General features: G+C 35.6%; 1 protein-coding gene across 1 annotated transcript in view; it reads left to right on the top strand.

Annotated features, from left to right (window-relative positions):
* Positions 1–25,832, top strand: part of Arsj (arylsulfatase family member J) — a 71,968-nt gene extending 46,136 nt beyond the window's left edge. The window contains exon 2 of the mRNA XM_063260702.1: positions 20,620–25,832. Coding sequence (XP_063116772.1) covers positions 20,620–22,021 — 1,402 coding nt within the window. The 3' untranslated portion in view covers positions 22,022–25,832. The remainder of the gene's footprint in view (positions 1–20,619) is intronic.
* Positions 25,833–26,179: the final 347 nt, after the last annotated feature.

Genomic DNA, 26,179 nt, shown 5'->3' with positions numbered 1-26,179 from the left:
TAAATTACACTTCTCATTGATTGCAAACTCTTACCAATTAAAATTATTTAAAATTGAGTAACAGTATTTGATGGAGACTGATTTATAGTTTCACACCAAGAATTTCAGCTGAGTACTTTTCTATCATAACATCTTTGACAAAGGCATGAGGTTTTACTTCATCAGGAAGCAGCCTTTGGGAAGAGAATTGGAGACACAGCTATTTCCTGGGTTTTTAAAGTACTCACTCAAGCAATCAACTTTACTGTTCTTGCAGACTATCATGTTAGGTACTGGGGATGTACTTTACAAGGGAGAAAATGAGGGTCTTGTGTTTCCTGTGTGTCACTGTTATGTGACTTGTTATTATCTCTGATGAATTAAGTGCTTTGGCCTTTGCTTCTTTATGTAGACACACTGTCCCACTGATTTTTCACCAAAGTATTCCATTGAGGAGTTGTGGTTTGTAGTTTGTGCCACAATAAACACGGCTACACAGGTGTCTCCAGGTCTGCTGTCTGTGACTATTGTGAAAGATGAAATTTTACGTCATATTTGGATTAGAAAAAGCTGGGTCAAGCCTTTATTTCAGTCATTTGCAAAAGAGAAAGCTGAACTCAGAGTTCCTGTAACTTTGAAACTAAGAAGAAAAGCTCTGCTATGTGATGATTTTAATTAACACGGGTGGGAAGATTCTTCCTAGACTGATGAGCTAATATTCACTAAGCTGGCTGCTTCATTTACTGTCCGGATGAAGAAAATTCCCTGTAACAAGCCTGTCTAATCAGCTGTGCCCTGTATGGCACCCTGTGCTTCTTGGTTAAAAGTTACATACCTGGTAGATTAAACAGGTTTTGTTGTTTCAGGTGAATAACTCAGAAGGCACCTTTTCCCTTCTCAGTAAGTATTAAACAGGACCAACCATCTAAGCTAATAAGAAAAAGAGCAGATACAAGTTAAAAAATTTTCTAAAGAAATCCTTTCCCCCCGTACACGTAGCTTCACTTCCCTGCCTCACTGCTTTGATCTTTCTTCTCAAACTTCCACTACTGAAGCCAGTCTTATTCAGCACATTTTATGGAGCTTGTGAAGCACTTACATCAACAGTGTTCTCTCTCAAGACTTATCATAAGAAATCCTTGTGTCCTTAACTTTTTTCTTTTCTTTTTTATTTTGTACTCTTAACCAAAGCTGACTCAAAATTTGAAGCTTATTTATTTATTTACCTTGCTACCATGTTTGTTTTTGTTGTCTTTGCTTTTGCCATGTTTTTGTTTGTTGACGTGGGACTTGATTACAGAGCAATGAGCTTGCTTCACTGTGGCTTTTTCACACATGCATGCGACATATTGGGGTCATAGCAGCCCCCCCAAACTTTCCGTACCCTCCTCTCCCACCTCCATTTGATCCCTTCCTCTTCTATATTTTCTCATCTGTCTCTTGCTATCTTTTTCCCCTAAAGTTTACATAAGAAAGAAAACATGTGATGCTTGTCTTTCTGAGTCTGGCTTATTTCATTTAATCACTACCCAGTTCTATCCATTTTCCTGCCAACAACATACTTTTTTTCTTTTTTTATGTCCCAATTATGCTGCATTGTATGTATATAGCACGTTTTCTTCATCCATTCATCTATTAACAGGCACCAGACTCATTCTGTACCTTGGCTACTGTGGTTTGTGCCACAATAAACATAGCTACTCAGGTGTCTCTAGAATGTGCTGAATTTAATTCTGTTGAGTACATAATGAGAAAAGACATAGCTGTATCATACAGTACTTTTATTTTTAGTTTTTAAGGAGCCTCCTTACTGATTTCTATCACATGGTGGTTTCCTACTTTACATCGAGCCAGCATTGGAGGAGACTTCTTTGCCTCCTCCGCACCCTCACCAGCATCTATTTTTTATTCTTGATGACAGCTATTAACATTTATTTATATTTTTCAATACTTTCTCAGCTATGTATTCACAGTTACAATCATTTAAAGATGTGTGTACATGTGTTTTAAGTGGTATTGTATGTTGTCTCCTTGTGTGATGAATCTGTATGCATGCAGTATGCATGCACAGCCCAGCCGTGTCATGCAGAAAGCTTAGCTTTAGAATCCCAAAGTCATGTTACCAGGACCATTGCTCCTCATTTAACGCTTTCTAAAGCTTATCAGCAACCCAGATTAAATTGTTCAAAAATATGAATGTGACATTTGTGGTTTCCTGGGCTACGTGGCTATTTAAAAATTCTAAAATTCCATTCTCACTCTACGATGTGATATGCTTGACAGTTTGAGTTTCTCATCGTAGGCGCTCAAAGCAGACAATGCTCACAACTCCTGTAACCTTGGAGTCTCCTTAACCTAGACTTAGATGCTGAGATCCATGTTTTTCACACAGCCGCCAACGGGACACATGGGCCTCTAGATTCTTTATGTTTTTCCTTTTTAAACAAAATCATCATTTTAGGAGAATTCAATTCAACTTTCAATTGCTAATGAACATTACTGTTTTATTATATGTTAGAATCAAAAGGCCTTAGAGGTTACTCAAATCTAGTCTCTTTACTTTGTAAAAGAAATTTTGTTAATTTTTAGGAAATTTTTCCTGATGTCCACTAGTATATTTCTGGTATATATCACTGGTAGCTATTCAGACTTCTTTCCACAAATATGTGAAGAGTCCATAGTGTGCAGAGACCCCCAAACATATTTTTTTTTGTTTCCTAATTTTTTACAGATGTGTGCTTTAAGTATGTTCATCTAGATCTAATGACTACTAAATGCTTTCCTGGAGAAGATTTCATATTTGAACATTTGTGCCAACATAAATTTTCTGTGAAAAGCTTCTCATCCTCATTAAAACTATCTTTTTATAAGACCTAAAGAATATTGATGATCATTTCCAGAAGGTGGTTTTGATTTTCCTGACTAGCAGTTAAAAACTAGCTGATGACTAATAATTCTGCTCCAACAAATATACAAAGGAATATTGAGCTAGTATATAAAGGAATTTAAAGCTGTCCTCTCTTTTAATAAAGTTGAAGTGATTTGGAGCACTGTACACAATACACAGAAGGAAATACTCCCTTGAATACAAGCTGCTTGTTTTTAGTACTTACTAGAAATCTTCAGTTAACCTGACTATACTCTACAAAGCTAATTCCAGTTAGATACAAAACCGTTTTGACACAGGATTTTCTTTCCTTTCTCAGACTACTTCTGTGTCTCTCCATCTGTCTTTCCTTCTGATCTTCGTTCTCCACAAAACTGTCAGTGCTCCTTTGAGATATTACTAACCTTTCTAAAAACATGAGGTGATGCTACATGGCCACAGGTTTCTGCTGTCTGTCTGACACCTCAGTACACACACTACCTCTTCGCAGATCTCACATCCATCATACATATCCATCCATCCTATCTCATGTGAATGGGAAAATTAGATTTAGGAAGAGTAAGTACAGGAGCCAAATGATGGAGCATGGCTTAAATACCTTGTGCTCTGGCAACAGATAAAGACCTCGTTGGATTACTAATACCCGTAGAAATCATTGCTTTATTAGCATATTGTAATGTAGAACCAACATTGTCTTTATATCAACCAATACCATTCTTAAATAACCCTGTTAGGTAAATATCCTTGCTCTATTTTTCAGAAGCAGATATGACAGAAGCAAAATATGTGTAGTAATAAAAAGTGCTGTAACTTTGCTGTCATTTGGATTTACCCCTTTTTTTAAAACTTAGTTTGCACAATTCATTCCAGTTTATTCCTAGTAGTTCAGTAGTGCCCTGAGGACTTCTCTTCCTGACTAGGTACGCGCTGTCTCATGGTCACTATTTACTGCAGCTGAACACTTCCTCTCAGCTGAATCTCATCTTCTGGCCTAGGACTATACATCTCTTGGATTCAGTGCAATCCAGTTATTTAAAAAAATGTTCTTTTAAAGTTATTTCTAACTTTTCTTTAAAAACTAAAGCACCTGCTCTAGAAGTTGAAGGAAGCGATTTCCCCACTGGCATGAACTATGGCAAAATCCAAGTTCCCGATACTAATTAAAGTTTCAAATTTTTTTTTTTTGCATCCTACTACAAATTCAGTAATTAATATAATATTGAAATATTTTTTCATATTTGTGTTCTACTTTTTACATCTTTCATAAAATTATGTGTTCTTTAGGTTTGATAATGAGAAATGTTTGAAATTTGAAAGAAGTTTTGGCTGATTTGCATGGGCTGGCATATCAGTTCAGAGAATTTTAATTGTAGAATAATTTAGAGCAGTTTTAGGTGTCAGCAGTTTTAAACTTTTGAGTTCAGAACTCTTGTGCTGTTAGAAATTAGTGGAATTCCCAAAGACTGTTTGCTTGTATCATTTATAACTATTGATTCATACCGTACTAGAAATTCAAACAGAAATTTTAATATTTATTTACAAAAAATCAATTATATATTAACGTGTTTTATAAACATAAATATAGCCTGCAAAACAAAATATAAATAGTAAGAAAAACAGCATTATTGTCATTTTTACTGATCTCTTCCTCATCTACACTGGTTGAAGGAAACTGGATTTCTCATTGCTGTCTGTCTCTTGAGGCACAGGAGGAAGCTATAGCTTCACACAGGTGTGCAATTGGAGGGATATTTATTTTAGTTATGTTTTCAGATAATTCTAGACCTTCTTCTTTGACACTATATCCCAAAGTTGACATGCAGTAGCTTTTTAGAGAATATTACTTATTATTATTAGGTAAGACCAGACAACAGCACGAGGCTGGAAAATGTCTCAAGTCTGCCCAAATTTTTATAACTCTCCGAATTATGTTTTCATCTGTTAGGCCCTGTTCTAACTACTTCACAAATATTAGCTTTTCTAGTCCTCATGGCAACCCAGTGAGAACGGTGCTGTCATTAACCCCATTTTATGGAAAAACAAAAGCATAGAAGCTCTTGGAAATAAATTTGCCATTTAATCTTCAGTTATAGTTTTTCAGGAGAGTAATTTCAAAGTAAAAAAAAATCCTAATGAAAAGAATTTGTAATCAGGTTGCAAAGTTATTAGTAAGCTTATGTCCTATTGAAGGCTGTAATGATATGCTGATAATTATAAAGAAAATTATCCTTTTATAATTGTGTAATTATAAGCATAATTATCCTTTAGGAGGTCAAATAACTAGTTTTGTTATGAGTGATCTATTTCTGTACATATGTTTCTAATATGTTTTCCTGAATATGATATATAATAACTGCACTAGTACAGCTTCTAAATATAAGTCCTAGCTGATTACTGTGTTTTTTTACTTACGTATTCACTTATTATGAAATGCCATTAAACTAATTTTGTGAACTTGTGTTCGCAAAATGTGTTTAGAACTTGAAGAAAGATAGGGAGGGCAACATTCACTTTTCATGATTGCAAAAGTTCAAGAACAAGGGGTGACAGTTTTGGACAGCACAAATTTTGAGAGGAAGGACCAGGCAAGGCATTGCGGGACACATGACTCTCCTTTCTGGTACAGGTAAAAAGGTAACGAGCACTAGATGCAGCTCGTTAAAGCACAGCACTTACTACACTTACTGCCATCTAGATCTCCCCAGGTTACAGTGATCTGAGAAGTTCGTGGTCAGTAATAGGTCATAACTGCAGTTACTACAATATTTTGAAAACCTCTCTGTATGAAGAAACAGTAAGAAAAAATAAATAGAAAATCTCAGCTCAAGTTTACCCACAAATCTTCTGATGGATAAAGTAAACATTACTGAACAATATTAAAGAAATCTAAAGAGAATTTGGGGGAACACACTGATCTGCACTTCAAGAATATATCAAAATGCATACGTTAAACTAATAATGGAAAGTCTAGCTCAAGCAACTAACAGATCATTCAACTTTTGTTTATGAAGAATTAGAACTCAGCATTCTCTGAGTATTTCTCTTAGATTTAGCACTTACCCTTTTTACAACTGTGTCTCCATTCACAATATTTATTATTTTGTAAAAATAAACTGAGTAACTGAAGATAACTTGGATTTCCTGGTAGGGTTACAGCAGTGTGAATTACTTCTTTTCATTTCTCCATAGACATATTAACTGACATGTTAGGCAAGTAAAGTGGAATGGGTGGGTGACACAGCCGACTCAGTGGCTAAATATCCATTGAAAATTCCAATCTAACTACCAAAACGAAGTAAATGGGTGAGATATATTTCACTAGTCCCAAGTAATGGTACCATGTCTGGCTTTGAGTGGGTTTTAATTTCTTCATTCGTTCACAATGGAGCAGGTAGAAGATGAAATTGAAGGGATGGTTGACCGGACAGCAGCAGAAGAAAATGTAGTAATGTTTATAAATAGCATTTGAATAAACTTGTACAGATTATAATATTCTGTGTCATTTAATGCTCTACCTCCCCTTCAAAAACAAATCCTGTGATGTTAGCATCTGCTACTGGTATCTCCTTTAGAAATGGAAACTGAGGTTTAGGTTAAGTAGTTTCCTAAAATTTACAGAGCTTGATTCCAATCAGGGCACTTTGGTGTCTGATACAGTGAGCTTTTCTCAATATCGCTAGAAAATCTGGACTGGTCTGAGGTATGTGCCACAGCAAGTCCTCTGATACCATGCCATGAGGTGTGTCCAGTGATAAAGTTTAGCCTCTACCAGCTCTCCCACCAACCTGACTTCCAACTGATATATACTTATTTTTCCATGTGCCATCCTGGAAAGTAATGATTCCCCTTAAGCAAGATGTAGTGCTGTAATCTGACCTGAACATCAGGGGCAAGCATTGTGAAAGATACCTACAGTAGCCAGAGAGCACGTGAGATAGAATGGTGGAGCTTTCCAGGCGGTGATCTTTCCAACCCAGACACAGTGAACTTTCTACTGTGTGAAATAACCTTCCCATACAATGACCTTTTGGAATGGCACCCTGAAGGGTGGAAGGATGGAAGGATGGAGGGAAGGATGGATGGTACCCTGAAGGATAAAGATATCCTGAGAATGAGGCCAGAGGCAGGGGAGAGTTTATCCCTGGGTTTTTCCAGGCAATGTGTTCTATCTACTGCAGACTGCTGAAGGTACTTATTTTTTACTTTTGGTTTTAAAAATTAATGTTACTATAAAATATTTCAAATATACTAAAGTCTTAAGAATGATGTAACAAATGGTCTAAGTAGTTTTTCTACAGAAAGGATAAGGTTAAATGAAAATAATTACTATGCAGAATTAAAGCAGCTATGAACATGCTGTTGTACATATGACAGAAGAGAAATGATGAGCTCTAAGAAAGGGATCTATTTTAATTCGTAAATTTTTTCCTATCCGTTAAAGCTACTTTTAAGGTTCAACACTTGAGACTATAGAATATCAGTTATGTATTTTTGTCTACCAGCACTAATTGGTTAATAATATAGCCATTTTAGTAATAAATCCTAAGCTATTTAAAATGGCTCAATATTTGTTCAGGACAGAAACAATAGCAATCACTCTTAGAATTTAGAAAATACACTAATAAGAAAGTAAGGTCAGAAGCAGATTAAAGTTTATGAAAAATATATTAAGAGAAAAATATGTTAATGGGTGGCTATGTCCTATTCTAGTAATGCCTGTGTAAATTTCTCTATCCTTGAGGCTCTTGTCAGACCAATTAATGCAATTTTTTTGCTCCATAATTTTATCTTTAGCTGGACTTAATGTAGAATTATAAATATCTTTTAAAAATAATAAACTGAAAGTTTAATAAACCCAGTTGACTTGAGGTATAAGCAGATGTATTATCTTCCAGCTTTCTCTCAATTGTAAAAGTGATTCTTTCCTTGTGATATTTGATACATCACAACAGCTCCCATAGCACATCAGCCTTTATTTCTGTCCCCACTACCCTTGGAACAACAGTGCCTGACGTGCTGTGGGTACTTACTAAGTGGGGGTTGTACTAGCTGAATTTGGGGTTCCCTCCCTCCCTGAGAAGACTCCCTCATTTTCCCTAGTAGATCATCTTGAAATTCACCATGTTACAGGGCTTGTAGCTAGGACACTGATTTGTTCCACATGCATGAAATACTTCTTCATTGCACTGCTAATTTCAGATTCAAGAAAGTTACCTGATAAATACCCTCTAACAATGTCTAAGAGAAAATAATTCCACTCAAGAATGAAACTTTTTGTTGAACTATTTTCTAGAAAAGACACCTAGTGAATATAAATGTAAAACTTCATAATGTTTCTTTCATAAAAATCAAACTATAAATATATTTTGGATTTCTTCAATATGGCAGTCCTGTCTCTAGAGTAATAAATAAATCTTGAACCAATTCATATAAAAGTGACATTATATTTTCAATGAAAAAATTTAAACATTTCTTATGAAGTCAATATTTTACTTTGAAAATTCCAAATATTACCTCTTGGATTTCAGTTAGGGACATTTTCCTTAGCACAACCTGTTTCTAGGGCACTGGTGATAGCATAAGACATGGTTTAATATTTAAGCTGTTTCCTGTAAGTGTATTTTGTGTTTAGAATGAGAAAGACTGAAACATGTACATTTTTTGAAAGGTACTTAAAGTATTCTGCAGTACTATTGAAAATAACAAGAAAAATATTTGTTGGTAATACAGATATATTTTATATCTGCAATATGATTTATGTATGTATAATATATATCCCTGAAATAGAATCTTTAAGTAATTTTTAAATGCAAAGTTTCTTTTTCAACTTTATTTTTTACAAACGAAGAATCCATTAATTATATAATTAAAGATTCATTTTAATAAAAGTTTGGTAGTTTGTAGTTCATATATTAAATCATATTTAAAGCTTGCCTCTTCAAAGGGATAGTTCCAAAAAAGGAGGAGGAAGAGGGAAAGGGAAAGAAGAAGGTGAGGAGAGGAGAAGCAAAAGAAAGAGAAAGTAATAAAAAAAGAATAAGAAAACAAGAGCCCAACAAAAGACTCTTCAGTGGGGAAGAAACTTATGTTTTGAATGGGAACTATTTCCAGAAAGAAACGACTTAACGTGATTGGCAGCCACGTTTCTGTAAAGACCAGAAAAAACTGCAATTAATGCAGAGAAAGCTTTAATGTCCTAAAAGCTAATATATTTTTGATGAGCAAGGCATTTCTAAGGACAAAAAGCAGCTTTGTCCTTAAACACCAGGAAAAATTACCTAAAGGCACGAACTTACAAGTTGTTTGTTTAGGGAAGGGAACGTTTTCCTCTGACATTAAGAGGATGCTCATTCTATTCCTGCCTTCTTATCTGGTTAGTCTCCCCACTAGGAGAAACACTTCAACATTATTTTGGCAGGTAGATTTAATCATTTTTCATTTCAATTAATTTGTTGCCTTGATAACATTAGTCCCTTATTAGTCTAAATCGAAGAAGGTAGAGTTTTTTGAAATCTACTAATTTAAATTGTATTCATAAATGCACCTATATATACCATTTATACAACAGACAACACAAGTTTCTGTTCTCCTACAATTATTTGATCCCTGGAAATGATCATGTGAAAGATTTAGATTTACATCCTTATACTTTTTCCTTTTCTCTGTGAACACTTATCTAATTCATTGAACAAGTGTTTATTGATGTCCTGTCATGAGCCAGGTATTTTTCTAGGTGATATGAATAAAGCAGTTCATAAAGTTCTAGCCTCCATGGGAATTACACATTTTTATTACACATACTTAGTACAGTAATATCGTAGGCTAATCAACACTTCTGTTTGCCAACAATTGGCTCACAAATAGAAACATTCCACAGAATTTTGTTTCAATTTGCAAACTCCATATCAAGAGTTGGGCACACCCTCAGTCATCTTCCCCAGAATCATGGAACTAGTTAAATTCATGAATCGAGGTACCACTGCAGTACGGCAGGCACCGCCCACCAGGTGGTCTTTCAGCAGTAGGTCAGAACACTTCACATCAGCTGGTGGAGTTCCAGCCTTGAGCATCAGTGCTCACCATCTGTGCTGGTTCTTTTACATACATAACTCAACTTATTAAACTCAACCGACTTCCCAAGCCATTCTATTAAAGTATATTTGAAGGTTATACATACTCATTATCAAAAATCAGCTGGCAATTTTCAGTTCTTACTTTTCCTGGCTGTTTTACAGTAGGTGATGTAGTTAGTAAAATCTCTGAAGCTCTCCTCTGCTGCCCTGTTTCACAGGGTACTCTTTTCAGCTCAGATCTTTTCTAGTACTTTCCTTTTATTCTAAATAATTTTTTCTTGGATCTGTGTTTGGCCTGTGGTCTCTATGTCTTTATACAGTCTCATGAATTCAAAAAAGACTAAGAAGTTATTGGGTTTCCATTTTTTATTTGACTTCACTCTGTGCACCTCTGGGTAGATGGATCTGACAGATACCTGTAAACAGAGCAGACCTTTGGTGTCTTCCCCTTGTCCTTGATCCCTTTCCTCAATTTCATAATTCAGTGAAAGACATTTTTAACAGGATGTTGTAGTGCATACCTATTATCCTTCCACTCTGGAAGACTGAAGCACTCAGGAGTATCACAGGTTCAAGCTTACCCTGGGCATCTTAGTGACTTACTGAGAGCCTGTCTCAAAGTAGAAAGTAATAAACTGACTAGAAATGTTGCTCAATTCTAAGGTCTTGGGTTCATTCATGAATAAATGGAAGGAAGGAAGGAGGGAGGGAGGGATTGAGAGGAGGAGGGAAGGGAAAGGGGAGGGAGGGAGGGAAGGAGTTATTCAGCCATCCAGATTATTAAATTTATTTTTAACATGTTCTTTTCCAGTGTTCCCCACATAGAGTTCATAATCCTGCCAAATGTGCCTTCTTGTAACCTTCCCTTTATTTCATCTTCATTGTCACTAATCCTGCTTTTAACTGTGATCATGTATCTCTTAGTTTAGGTTATGTGTGATTTTATTTTGATCCAGTCTTCATACCACAACCGGTGATTTTTCGAATGCAAGGCTTTGATGTATAATTCTCTTCTGTATTGTACCGCAGCTCACCGTCACATAGTATCTACTTGCTCTGTAAACTGTGCTTCCATGAAGATATTTCTGAATCTCTGCTCTCATAATCTAAATGGTAGTGCATAGAGAGCCACCACCTTGAGCTTCTGGATGTGAACATTCTGCTCCTGTCACTGAGGCACACTCTTTACCTCCCTTCATGGACTTTTTATGCGTACAGGTTTTCGGTACACAATGATTACATTCCTCATGGGAAGTTGGTGCATGTACATAACACAGCTTACATTTTTCTTTTCCTTTTCTCTTCCTCCATTCTTGGGCCCCTTCCCCTTTTCAAAAAATCTATCTCCCTTTTTCCTGTTATCTTTTATTTTGCTGTTCATTTATATCACTTATATTTTGGATTTCTCATATAAAGAAACCATGTGATACTCAAGCTTTTGTGTCTGATTTATTTCACTTATCATTAATGGTATCATTAATGCATGACTACATCCATTCATTTGTTGATAGACATATAGGCCCTTTCCAACATTTAGCCGTTACGAATTGTGTTACTATAAATGTAGTATGCCTGGGTCACTGTAATATGATGTCTTAATTCTTTAGGAAAGGGAACTAGTTGGGTGGAATTAAATTTCTTGTCTTAGTTTTTTGAGGGATTTTCACTCTGATTTTCACAGTAGTTACACTAGTTTACATCCCCACCAACACAACAGTGTTACTTTTCCCTCTGCAGTCTCTTATTTCTCCATGATAGCCATTCTTTCTAGGATAAGATGGAAGCTCAGTGTTGCTTCGTGTGATTTTTTAATGGTCAGTAATGTTAAACACTTTTTCATCCATTCATAGGCCATGTTTACTTCTTCTGAGAAGTATCTATTCATTTCACTTGACTATTTTTTGGTTATTTCTTTTATTTTCGGGAGTATAACTTTTTTGAGTTCTTTCTATATTCTAGATGTTAGTCCTCTGTCAGAAGGATAGCTGGCAAAAGCTTTTTCTAATTCTGTAAGTGGTGTTCTACTCTGTTGATTGTTTCTTTTACTATGCAAAAATTTTTAATTTGATAAAATTGAATTTGTGGATTCTTGGTACTATTTCTTGTACAACTGGGGTTCCAAGCAGAAAGTCTTTGTCTATACCTATGACTTCAAGACTTTTACCTATTTTATCTTCCAACAGGCTAGATGTTTCTGTTTTAGCATTCAGATCTTCAACCTGTTTTATTTCAGTTTAGTACATGGTAAGATATATGTCTAGATTCAGTCTTCTGCATGTAGATGGCCAGTTTTTCCAGCACTGTTTGTTAAAGAAGCTCTCTTTCCTCCAGTGTATGTTTTCGGCCACTTTGTCAGGATTCATATTCTCTTTCATTCATGTTCTTTCAGCTGCTTTCAGTACTTTCTGAGACAGCTGGTCTAGATCCGTGACGGCAAACCTCTCAGAGCTCTCAATGGCACTAACAGCCCTTTGCAGTATGAGTGCCACAGGTTCGCCACCACTGATGGCGACTGTCAACTTGATTGGCTTTAGAGTTTGCCTACAAGTTTAGTAAAGCACATTTCTGGGTAAGCCTGATTGTGTCATGGGTGTATGACTTTGGTGACTGTAGCATGTTTCTTTAGGAGAGTTTTCCTGACCATGCTCTGGGCACCAAAAAAATTATATGGTTGTCTAGTGATAGCACTTCCCGCTGTCACTAAAATGCTCTCGTGACCTATCTCACTCACTACACTGAGCTCCTCGATAACAGGCCCCATTTTAGTCATATTCGTGACTCCCAAAGTTAGCCTAGTATCTGGCACGCAGTAAGCAGGTAAAAGTCAGAAGAGTAATTCAGTCATCCATTTGTTTGCAAGATACAAATGTAGGCAGTGTTTTTGTGACACCTCTCCTGGAGCTGCACCTGCCTCCAGAACATATATTCAACTAAAAGATGAAATTAAGACCTATAAATAGAAATCATCTTTGAGATAAGAGTCTCTTTGGAAGGAAGTGAATAAACACCTTTCAGAATATGTAAAATTGGTTATATTTTCCTGTCTTGTGAATGTCTTACTGATATTCAATCTGTAAACTGCAATCTTTTATTCTTGTTTCTTTTCCTTCAAAAATATCAACTTATAGTCTACTTATTTTGCATTAAGTATCCTAGATTTTAGAATCTGCATAGAACTATTAGGATTCAGAGTTCATTCCACCTTGAAAAGTACACTAAACATGTAATTTGATTAAAACAATAGTATTATACATAATATTCTTAAATAAATGATAATTCATGAATTATATGTCCAGCACCTAGTGATACAAACTGATGCATCTTAATACATAAAGATTATAAAAGTCTTCATATATTCTTATGCCAAGCTGAAAGTCTCATTTAGTGTTTTTCTTCAAAATTGGCAGAATAGAAAGAGCATTGCCTATTGCTTTTAACAGACTTGGCATCAATGCTGAGTTCCATATCTTTTCCATGAAATTTTCTTTACAGATAACCAGATGGTAACCAAAAAAGTCTACTCCATTTCACAATTAGTTACTCTTTATTTTAGTCAAGGTGATACAAACATTCAGAATATGTTATGTGAAAAAAAAAATTTTTAAATGTATTTTGCAACATGTAACAAAAGAAGTTAAATACATGTTGAGGTGTTTGTAAAAACTTCTTTATCAAGTACATGTAAATGTTACAAATTTGGCTTTGTAAAGCTGTTCTGAGGTGCTATGGAAACCTTCACTGAAACACTGAGCTGTTGTCTGGAATCCATGGATTCTCATGGTCAGAAGGAACCTTAGAGGTCATCCAGAACCTCTTCTGCAGCTCAAGGATCTGTTTTGGGGATTGTTTGGTTGTTTGAGAACACTTGAGAAATGATCATCTAACCTGTTTTTACTGTTTCTTATTGCTTTTTTCAAATTTCTTTTTAGGCAATGTGTTAAAATCAGCCTCATTGAAATCTTACTCATTAGCCTTAATTCTAATACTCCGGGAAAAAAATGAGATAATTTGGACTATTAACCAAATTAATAAAAGCTCCAAATCTGGAAATTATTCTCAGTCTTTTCCTTGTCTTCTCACTTCCTTTGTTTCTCACTCACTGGCTTAGCTCTACAAATTTTATATTTAAAGGATACATTTCATCCACCCACTTCTTTCCACTTTTATTACCACTAGATGGTAGTCCAAGACATTATCATCTTTGACCTATGCCACCGACGAGCCCTCTAATCAGCCTCTGTGTCTCTGTGCAATTCAGTAATGTCCACTGTGGAGTGGCTCCCCTTGGGGGCAACACAAGACAACTCAGTAAGATCTCAAAAGAAATGCTATAGATGCTGTTTGCATTTAATGTTTATCTCATCCTTTTAAATTTCTATTTTCTGTTTGTTTTATAATGTTCATGAATTAATATAAGAACACATGAGTAATTTATAAACAAATATATATATCTGGGCTTAGATATTAAATACAGTTTTTTAGATATGTTCTCATTAGCACAGAAAGGCTTATTCTCAGAATTTTCACACTGCCTATATAATGTATTATCTAATTAATATTTTAGTTCTCATTGCTTTTGTCTTTTATTAAACTTACGATCTGAGATATCCACCTTCTCAGATCTATTTACACACTCATAACTAAGGGTTAAACAATTGATGTTTTTAAAGTGAAACATCTTCTATTTCTCTTAATTATTTTTATACATTTTTTGTAAATTTTGAAACAATCTCATGTTTATTGAAAAAGTGCAATTACAGCAAACTAAAACTTTTGCCTGAACCATTTTGAAAGTTAGTTGCTAACATGAAGATCCACAGCCCTCAATACTGTTTATTTCTTACAAAGTAAGATATTCTCCCATAAAAATCACAAAATTGCCATGAAAATCACTATTTTATTTTAATCCTGAGACTCCATTTAACTCAGTTCTCCCAGTATCCAATTCAGAGTCACATTTTGCACTTGGCTGACATGTCCCTCTAGTCTATTTCAAACTGGAAGAGTTTATCAGTCCTTTGAATGACAAGAATTTTAGGATTCAATTCAGGTCACATTTTTGGCTGGAACATCATAGAAACTGTACTGCTTTCCTCTCGGTTTAATGTCCTGCACAGTTTTGGATTGCCTCACTACTGATAATATTCGCTTCAGTAACTTGATCAAGATGGTGTCTCTTAGGCTCCTCCTTGCACGGTTTCTCTTTTTCTTACATAATGAACAAGTATTTTATGTGGAGGTAATTTGAGACTATAGGGACATCCTATTTCATATCACACTCTTTTACTTGGTTATGTCAGTGTGATCTCAGCATTTCCAACTTTACTTGTGAATATAATTTTTTGCTATCACTATTTATTCTGATGCCAAACTGACTTGGATTTTGACCCTAAAGAACCTTTTCACTCAGCCTTCCGCATTCCTTTGACATATTCCCTTCAAGCCCTTTCTTGGTTTCTATATTTAATCTTGTATGTTTCAGCATTTCAGGTCATTTAGATTATTTTGGCTCTTGATTCTGCCACTTCTAATATTAGCTATTCCTCCAGAAGTATCTCTTCTATTGCCATATTCATATCATAGGTAAAGTTTATTAATGAAATAAAGCCAAAGAAAGTATCCTGACGTGCTGCTCCAGAAACTGCCTTCCAGATCATATTAATCAGAATTTTGTTGTATATTTTGGATAATTTTTTGATTTATCAAGTCAGTGGATGCTATCAAGTGAAAGTCATTCTCAAACCAAATACATCAGGAAGCTTTTCTGTCTATATCAGCCAGCTTCTTCTTGAAATAAAATGAATATTCTTGGCATTCTTATAGCGCGATGGCACAAACAGTACCAGTAGTTCAACTATATATGATTGTCAGGCACTGTTTCCCTCCTACCTGACCCCACAGCTCAGAGAAGTAGTGCCTCTGAGACACTCCCCATTGCTACTGGAATCTCACAGCTCACCTGGTGATGTCAGGTTTTGGGTAGGGGGGTCCTACTACTCACTCTGAATGTAGTAACACTGAACAAGTTAATACATACCAGAGGTTAATGCAAATTAATCCAAAATTTAAATAGGTCTATTTAGTCATTTGTGTAATATGAAAGAATCTGCGAAGCTAAAAATCTGAATCTAGAATAAACCTTCAAGACGTGAACTATAAAACTTGGGCAAGTCATTGTATTTATTCTGAGGGTGTTTTGAACTGTTTTGTTTTGGTTTACATCTTATATACTTTTGCATTGCTGGGACACAGTACCTGATACCTGATGCCCACAAATTAAAGGAAGGAAGTTTATTTTGTCCCACAGTGTTTTAGTGGTTTTGGGCATTGCTGGCAGGTCCCACGACTAGGAAACAAGGCAGATGGACATAACAGGGAGCAAACAGCTCATGCATGGCAGACAGGAAGCAGACTGAAGCAGTGAGGAAGAAGGTCATGCCAATGGTGACCTACTCTGACTGGACTTCACCTCTCAGCATCACATTTAGCTTTAAAGTCATCAGTGGGATAATCCACTGATGAGGATCAGCCCCCAGGACCCAGTCACTCCCACATGAGCACATAAGGCTTTGGGGGGACGTTTAAATATAAACCATAACAGTTTGGATGCATTGAACATATCTGCTTCATGGAATTAAAGAAGGCAGAGAAAAACACAAAAATGAAAATTTTCTGTTACATCAAGTGGCATTAAAATATGATTGCCATTCCTATTGCCAATACAATTAATTTTGCATTACACCATGTGATAAAGATCATGGGCAGAGTTTTCACATACTACTTTTATTATTTCTTTTTTCTAAATTTTATTTAAAAGTAAAAAGAGAAAAACACAAAACAAAACAAAGCGGTGTAAGGGTACACGTAATACAGAACTACAAAAAAAAAAACAGTAAGAAATCACCTGTTAATAGATTACATATTATCATCTTAGAAATAGTAGCTCAAATCACAGTATCAAAGAATACAAAGTGGACATTCAAACAGAGAGACTGCAAAAAGCTGTGTTCAATGATCCAAAAACATTAATATAGTCAGATAGTATCAAGTTGAGGGTATAGGCAACTACTTTGAAGGCAATAAGATTCACTAAGATGCCCATTCTGGTTTGACTAATGTGTCCTTTGGAAGTCCTGTAATGTTTACAATGCCTAAGTTTTGTTGGTCTTGTTCTCTACTGTTTTGTCCAACTTTATAATATCTAATGAGATAGACAATTCTTTTTAAGGAAACAAGAGACATCGTTGATAACCATTGTTGATAACCTTGTACTCTGTTCTACATCATGTGCTATGTCTATCCTTGGTTTTGACTGACAGCTTTGTTTTGCCATATTTGACTTTATTCTCTCCCCCCCAAAAAAGTAATAAGAACTAAGGAGTAATAAAATCCAAAATGTGTCAATTTTGTTGTAAAAAAGAGAGGGGAAAAAAAAGAGCTCTAACGGATATAACAGCAAGTGTGTTTAGGGGTGTTAAATAGCTGACTATGTTAAATAAATACTTTTATTATTTCTAAGCTATTTACTTACTGCCTATTCTTTAAAACAAAGCCAACTTGGCAGGATTTGATTCTGCCTAACTTTTTTTCTTTTGAATTCCTTATAAATCATTTCCTTTTTTATTATTGTTTTTGTACCAGGAATTGAACTCACAACTTCACACTAGCTAGGCAGGTTCTTGTGCCACTAAGCTAAATCTCCAGCTCAAAAATCATCTACTTTAAAAAATTATAATCAATTTTTTCTCTGATCAATATAAGCCTCACATTACAGTTTGCAACGTCTTCCAGTTTATTGGGAAATTAGAACATATTTGCTTCTAAAGAATTTTTGCCTCTTTCTTCTGTTCTCTGATTTTTTAGACAGTGTTAGTATTAACTGTTTTTATTTTTTTTAATAGAAGAAGCATCAGACATAGCCTTGCTGTTCAGCAATCAGTGTAGCAACCAAGGGGGCCAGGTTGAGGGAGTTGGGGAAAATACAACCCCTCTATTTTTCCATCTGTAAAATAATATATAAAAATATAATTTCCCACTGTAATAGCAAGAAATAAATACAATAATGTATTTGAAAGAATGTCTATAATTTATTAAGGTTATACAACACCCAGTCTGTGCTCTGGAAAAATAGAAAAAAAAACCCCTCTGGTTTCTTAAATCTGTGTTCTCTGTATTCTCTGCTCCCTTCCACTGCCCTGGCAGCCCTCTATGTGTTATGACCCTTAGTTTACTGATGATGAAACTGAGGATCAGAAGAGTTACAGACTGTCCCAAATCACACAGGCAGTAGCTGGGAGATCAGTTCAGACACGGGTCTGAATCTAAAGCCTGACCCCTGAATGTCTGCCCAAGTTCTACCGCAGACTCCCTCTCATACAGACAGAAGCTCAGATTCATGTAAGCAGAAGCCTGTTCAAAATCTCTCACCCGTTATGAGTTGTTGCCCAACCTTTCCAATATGAAAAACACCCTACTTTTTACAGAACAAAAAACACCTAATCTCTTACTTATATACTAACACTGTGCCGTCTTCTGAAAGCACCAAACCTCATTTTTCCTATTTTTTTTTTCTGAAAACATCCCTGGATTTCACATTTGTCATAAGCTTCAATTCCTTTTACCTTTATCTTTAGGTGAAAAAAATAATAACTGTTTCAATTAGAAAAACTTGAATTGCTTAGCCTTTCAAAGGGCTAGTGTAGTCAAGTACATTTTCAGCATACGATAATTATTTAATTAATAAACCATCCTATGAATCCCTTCCCAAGATTTCCCCATACAAATTTCTCTCTTATTAATTTCTCCAAGTTTTCCTTGCTAGATGTTACAAATTTGCCATGTACAAAATTAATTTTTTCATAAGTGAATGTTCGAGATCTTAGGCTGAATTTAAAATTACCAAAAATAGTTGGATGTGGTGGCACATGCCTATAAATCTAGCATTCAGAAGGCTGAGGCAGGAGGATAGCTGTGAGTTTAAGGCCAGCTTGAACTGCATGGCAAAAGAATGAGAGAAAAAAAAAAGAAAAAGAAAATTACCAAAGATAATAACAGTGCCTTCCAAATCTGGTGCTTAAAGATGCTTGTGAAGTCTATTTCTTTGTGAGTTTATTACACTTTAAATTGCAAAACTGTAATTATTAAGAAAGCATGACTGCTAATGATCAGTGGCATAAACAGGGCACATATGAATGTAGGTTTGCAAATAGTGACCAATTTTCATCACAGTTCCCACAAAGCTACCAGACTCTATCTACTATGGACACTCCTAAAGAACTCACATTTGCACTGCATTATCATTTGAACACTTAAAAATACATTGAGCCATTGACCCAAAGTATGTATAGTATGTTGGCCATTCAAGTTAAGTCACTGTCGAAAAACGTTTTGGTTTTTTTTACTTTAATATTACTCTTAGTAATTTGATTGCAAGAATATCTCTCTTTACGCTTACAATTTTCTATAACATTCTTTCTGCATTTACAGTTTTTACTTATTTTAAATCTTTTTGGGTTAACATTAATTCCAATTAGTAACTTCTAACATATCCTAAAAAGGGACATAGTTCCCATCTAAAAAATTAGTACATTTATGTATTAGTAACCAACTTCTGGCGGGGAAAAAAAAACCTTGGAAAAATGTCTCTGGAAAAAACAATGCTAAAAGTTAAAGTTCACTCAACATATAGAAAAGTCACCATGTTTTCTTAGATTAGATTATAAGGGACTATAATAAAAGTAAGGGACAGAGGAAACAGTGTGGGAAATAAACATAAGGATTCATTTCCTGTAATTAAAGAAAACATGTAATTCTCAGCACAAGCTGTAACATGTACTCTAAAATGACTTTTAACTATAAGTATTATGTAGCCAGAATGCTTCTGTTTATCCTCTCAGAGATCTAAAAGTTTAGGCACTAAGTATGAAATATTGTTTAATGATAAACCAGGAGATTTGTGTATGTGTTTTAAATACTTAAGAGTTAATTTGAAATAAATGTCTCAGGAAATGATTTAGAAACTAACATGAGGTCCTCACTGAAAATAATAATACTCCAATTCCATATAGCCTTTCTCTGATCTTGTTAGTTGAGGGTCACAGAATTAAGACACTAAAATTTATTTGAATACATTCTGTTATAAGGACTTTGAGATGAATACGAAAACCTTAGCTCCAAAAATATTCATTTAGAATCAAATGAATCAAATGAATTTCAAACACTAAATTGAAGCTAATTAAAGTACAACTTCTGAGTCAAAGGGAAAATGCTGGTAGGTCATACATCATTTGGGGTTATCTTAGTCACTTTCCTCGATGCTGGGGCAAGATGCTCAACCCTAAAGGTAAAGGGGGAAAAGTTTATTTAGTGCACAGTTTGTAGAGGTTTCAGTCCATAATTGGCTGGTGTAAGGCAGGTGACTTCACGGAAAATAGTGCATAGCACCCACCAGGCAGCAAAAGCAACAAAGGACAAACAAGACTCTTTCTGTCCCTAACATTATATGCAGGCTACCCACTCAAAAATGAATACCCTTAACTCCAATTAGTAACTTTTAACACATCCTAAAAAAGGGACAGAGACCCATCTAAAAATTTGTACATTTATGTATTCAGGAATCATTGTTGTCCATGGAATATCTCTTTGACATATCTTTGAAAACATTTTTGTTCTTTTTTCAAGGTATCAGATACACACAGGCCTTCAACATTCCATCATAAGACCTACCCAACCCAACTGTTTACCTCTGGACAACGCAACCCTACCTCAGAAGCTGAAGGAGGTTGGATATTCAACGCATATGGTGGGAAAATGGCATTTGGGGTTTTACAAGAAAGAATGCATGCCCACCAAGAGAGGATTCGACACCTTTTTTGGTTCCCTTTTGGGAAGTGGTGATTATTATACACACTACAAATGTGACAGTCCTGGCATGTGTGGCTATGACTTGTATGAGAATGACAATGCTGCCTGGGACCACGACAATGGCATATACTCCACACAGATGTACACACAGAGAGTGCAGCAAATACTGGCCTCCCATAACCCCACAAAGCCTATATTTTTATATATTGCCTACCAAGCTGTCCACTCTCCACTGCAAGCCCCAGGCAGGTACTTTGAACACTACCGATCCATTATCAACATAAACCGCCGCCGATACGCTGCCATGCTTTCCTGCTTGGACGAAGCAATCCACAATGTGACTCTGGCCCTGAAAGCTTATGGATTCTACAACAACAGCATTATCATTTACTCATCAGATAATGGTGGCCAGCCCACTGCTGGAGGAAGCAACTGGCCTCTCAGAGGCAGCAAAGGAACCTACTGGGAAGGGGGGATCAGGGCTGTTGGCTTTGTGCACAGCCCACTCCTGAAAAACAAGGGAACAGTGTGTAAAGAACTTGTGCACATCACTGACTGGTACCCCACCCTGATCTCGCTGGCTGAAGGCCAGATTGATGAACACACTCAACTCGATGGTTATGATGTCTGGGAGACCATCAGCGAAGGCTTTCGTTCGCCCCGAGTGGATATTTTGCACAACATCGATCCCATTTATACCAAGGCAAAAAATGGCTCCTGGGCAGCTGGCTATGGCATCTGGAACACAGCCATCCAGTCAGCCATCAGGGTTCAGCACTGGAAGCTGCTCACAGGTAACCCTGGCTACAGCGACTGGGTTCCCCCGCAGGCTTTCAGCAACCTGGGGCCAAACAGGTGGCACAATGAACGGATTACTTTGTCAACTGGCAAGAGCATATGGCTTTTCAACATAACAGCTGACCCTTACGAGAGGGTGGACCTCTCCAGCAGGTACCCAGGCATTGTGAAGAAGCTCCTGAAGAGGCTCTCCCAGTTCAACAAGACCGCAGTGCCCGTCAGATACCCACCCAAAGACCCCAGGAGTAACCCTCGGCTCAACGGAGGAGTCTGGGGCCCATGGTACAAAGAGGAACACAAGAAAAAGAAAGCAAGCAAGAATAAAGCTGAGAAAAAGAAAAAGAAAAGTAAAACCAAGAAGAAGAAACAGCCCAAAGGACGCTCATCCCCAGACAGCCATTCAGGTCTTCCTCTTGGTTAAGTCCATGTTAAGTACTTTTAGTTAGTTTAGCATAAAAATCCAGTCTGTCATCTGTCAGGCAAACCAGCAAATTTGGCTCAGAAATATCGCTGCCATAAGCATCAGGCTTGTATTCATGTCACAGGCATGGGCCACCTGGCTGCCACATGGAAACGGCACTGCTTGGTGCCAAAGGTGCTCCTTCTGGAAGCCACGCTCAGGAGGCTGGAGATACCCACGGTCACCAGTTTGATAGACATAACAGGGTCCCAGGAGTGAAAACTACCCTTGATGTCGTCACAGGTTGCATCACCTCAATGGCCTTGAAAAATATTTTCTTCTCTGTGAATTTTTGTATCTCTTGCCTGACACTTGGGTTTTTAAATTATTTCTATTTCATGTATCATTTCCTTTCTGATGAAAATATGCTGTTTCTCTCACATGTGAGCAATTTTCACCTCATTTTATCACGCGCGAGGGAGAGGAAATTAAGCATGCTCACGCCTACTGCCAAAAAGGAATGTAACTTTCTAAACACTTTAATAAAGTCACATTTCAGTATAAAATATATAATTTATTTTTTTGGAAAAAGTATTTTGTTTTCATAAAAGTTACCCAAGTGACTTTATTCTATTTTTATTTTCTACATACAATTACAAGAACTTTATTTCATTTCTTTAAGATTATCAAGCACTGTAATACCATAAGTTACTGTAATAGTGAATAAATTTATAGAATATAAAAAGAAAATTATTCAGAAGAATGATTATCATTGTTCAACTATTATTTTGAATGTAATAGTATAAATATATTCCTTACAGATTACTTGGAAATTTAGTGTTTGTGCAGAGTTGATACAACTTTATTGTTTCTACCATAAACTATTTATGTATATTAATTATTAAAATGATCTATTTTATGGCACCAGCAAATCCAGTGTGGCTTTACTGATTTAGCTTCTAAATTTCTAGATAAAGCTATACTATTTATTTCAACAAGTAATTGTGTTGACAAATAGATAATTGAAGGTATGGGTTCCTAGCACAGTAATAAAATAGGGATTTTTACAAACAAGAGATGCTTCTACCTGGGTACTGCATCAAGAATAAGTCTAATAACACTTATAATGGCTTCACTGTGATAGATGGTGGATGTGGAGGATGTCAGTCCTGTGTGAAGCTGTTCAAATCTATGTGGAACTCACACATGCAGACACCACGAGGAGGATTAAAGGAAAATCTATAAGATAGTTTATCATGGGCCATCAATGAGCATAACTGCAAGTTCAGGCCATGGGCTTTTCTTCGATTAGTGCTCTGAACATAGAGTATTCTCAAACATACTTAGAGACAGCAAGGGTTGTGGTCTGTAAAGATACAACTCTGATAAGAAAATGTGCTGTCTGGTTTTCCATTCTTGATTACATTAAATAATGCTGTAACACGAATATATGATATAAAGTATAAAAAGTAGACTCGCCATTACACTAAAAAAAGAGTTCTGAAGGAAAATAAGCATCAGAAATGTTCTAAGCAAAGTTAAAGGCCTCATTTCAATTCAGTCTTTCTTAGACTTTTTAAATCTTGGTTGTCATTACAACTCTGACAGAAGGAAAACTCTATACACTGTTTTCTAATTTATCTCATAATAAAATTTTCTGTAGCTCATTGCATTGGAATAGAATTCTAAGGAAAATGCTGAAAATTGTTAGTGTAAATATATAATATTGTAAGACACAAGGCAGACAGGCAAATTAAATTTATGAAAATTAATTCTAATTTCACTTCAGAATGCTGCAAGTTTTACCTATTATAATGGGATTTTTAAGATTTCTATAAATGACCATAATTTTCTCAGTGGAAATAAATCAGTATAATGCTTTCTATCTAGAAATAGCTTTAAGAATATTGTTCACTGTTTTAAAAGCATGTCTTTCACCTATACACAACTCAGGGTGGATTGTGATTTAAGTCTCACCGCCTTGTTCTTAAGAAACTAAAATCTAATAAAATAGCCATGCATAAATAATAAACAAAAAATGTTTCCAAAATGCTATCAGAAAATTACTGAGTATTTCAAGATGGTCCAGAAGAAAAACACTATGTGCTTGACTTTATATCCTAATCAGCAATGGCATTTCCTATTAGACATTTATTCTCTGATTTCCTTCTGCTAAACTGCACCATTCCAATGCTTGTGTCTGTGCTTCAAGTATAAACTATACCATTTTTAGGGTTCTTATCTTACCTTTTCCTAATATATCAAAAGAAACCCCTGCCATATTTATCAGAAAACAATTGGTAAATGTGCTTATGAGAAAGGACAAAAATAGTTTCTTCAACTAAAAACAGAAACCACATTTATACCATCGTTCAGCAAGTGAAAACATCTACCACTAATCTATCAAGTCTAATTAGAAAAATTATTTCATCTATATTTACTTATTCATTCCTCACTTTCTAAAAATTTATGAATATTATAATTTTCTTGGCTAGAACCCCTTTAAAAATCTTAAGAATACGGAAGTTGGATCACTGGTAGTTAATAATTATACAGTTAATATACTTTAATATTTGATTTTCCAAAGTATCAGAATTTGTAATCAGGATTAGCTTTCTAAATGTTTATTTATGGCACACAAATGGCGCAGTCAGAATGTGTGTTGTTGGCAGAAAAAAAGCTGACTTACTAAGAGCAGCAAAAAAAATTCGTATTTTGTAAGTCAGTAACTACATCGTTTCCTCTTAGGGAAAATTATATCATACAATTCATTTCTTCATTCAGCAACTGTTTACTAAATCCTCACTCTCTTCAAGAAACAGTGCTCTGAGTGTATGAAAGAACAAAATATAATCAGCCTTGGTGCAGGTTACTTTCTAGCTCGATGAGACAGATGATCACCAGCAAACTAAATAAAAAGTGAGTTACATTCTAAGTAAAATATTATGAGGAAAGAGTACATCAGGCTAAAGGGAGGATTTCCATGGCACCAAGTTTTCCCGTCCACTGGTTCAGCATTTGTTAAGTGCCACTTGAAAAGACACTCACAGGGTTGTAATAACGTAATAAGCAGCAGTGTTAGACAGGGTACGTCCTCCGGGGAAATCACTCCATGAATCAAACAGCAAAACATTTCCACTCTCTGCCCTCCCACCGCCACTACCTGATATACATAGAGCTTTCACCATGGACTACATTTCATATTTTGTTTACATGTCTTTACTGGGTCCTCCCCACAAAGTACAAAGAGCTGTTGTATTCACGTCTGCACTGCCAGAATCTAAGATAATGTCTTGCTCATAACTTTCTTTTGAACTTTCTTTCCTCATATTTATATAATTTTAATAAGTAAAATTACATGTATCCATATATTCAGCTATGTATAATGCCTTAGATTTTATTCATTTCTTGTGTAGTGGTTTCAATGGTGAAATAGAAATAATTCTGTTTTACTCAGGAAATAATATAAAGTGTTCGAGGCACCTTCTTTAGGGACAGAATGCTTCTCCATGATTGTTCATCATAATAACAGCAATGATGTAAAATGCACAATTTTCTAGCACTATAAGTTTGAGAGAACACAGTGTTACAGCAAAAGCAACAAAAAATCAACAGCAGATTTTATCTATATAACTTTTTATCTAATGGTAGATTTATTTGTTCTAACCTACTTTGAATATCACAGAATACATTGGCTTAATGAGAGTTTCTAGAAATCAAAGCTGGAGCCTTAAATCGTGATTAATTTTTTTGTACCATATGTGAAAGAAAAAATATAATTAGCAAATAAACCTGCATGTATTTGTAAAATTATGAAACTAAGTGGACTATATCTTTCCTGTTTCTATTTTATTACAAACCTCTCCAGTTCTGAAGACCAGGAATTTTGCTTTTTAAAATTGTATTTCTCAGGGCCAGGGATATAGCTCAGAGGCATAAGTACCTGCTGGCAAGTACAAGGCTCTGCGTTCGAGTCCTGGTACTCCCAAAAAATAAATAAAAATATATTTCCCTTTAAGCATTTTGTTGGTTGTGACATCTGTATTAAGGTGATTGTTTCATTAGCTGGCCACAATACTATAGACAACACAGCACCAACATGTTGTCTTTTGGAATTAGGCAGAATTGAATCTATTTATCTAACTTGATTTTGCTTCTCTAATTTGAAATTTCCTTACT

This window comes from Cavia porcellus, unplaced genomic scaffold, assembly GCF_034190915.1.
Source record: "Cavia porcellus strain 051 isolate PalLab524CR breed Dunkin Hartley unplaced genomic scaffold, mCavPor4.1 scaffold_14, whole genome shotgun sequence".
Taxonomy (NCBI): Eukaryota; Metazoa; Chordata; class Mammalia; order Rodentia; family Caviidae; genus Cavia; species Cavia porcellus.
Note: the sequence above shows the minus strand (reverse complement) of the source record. Positions and strands in the feature narration are given on the sequence as shown.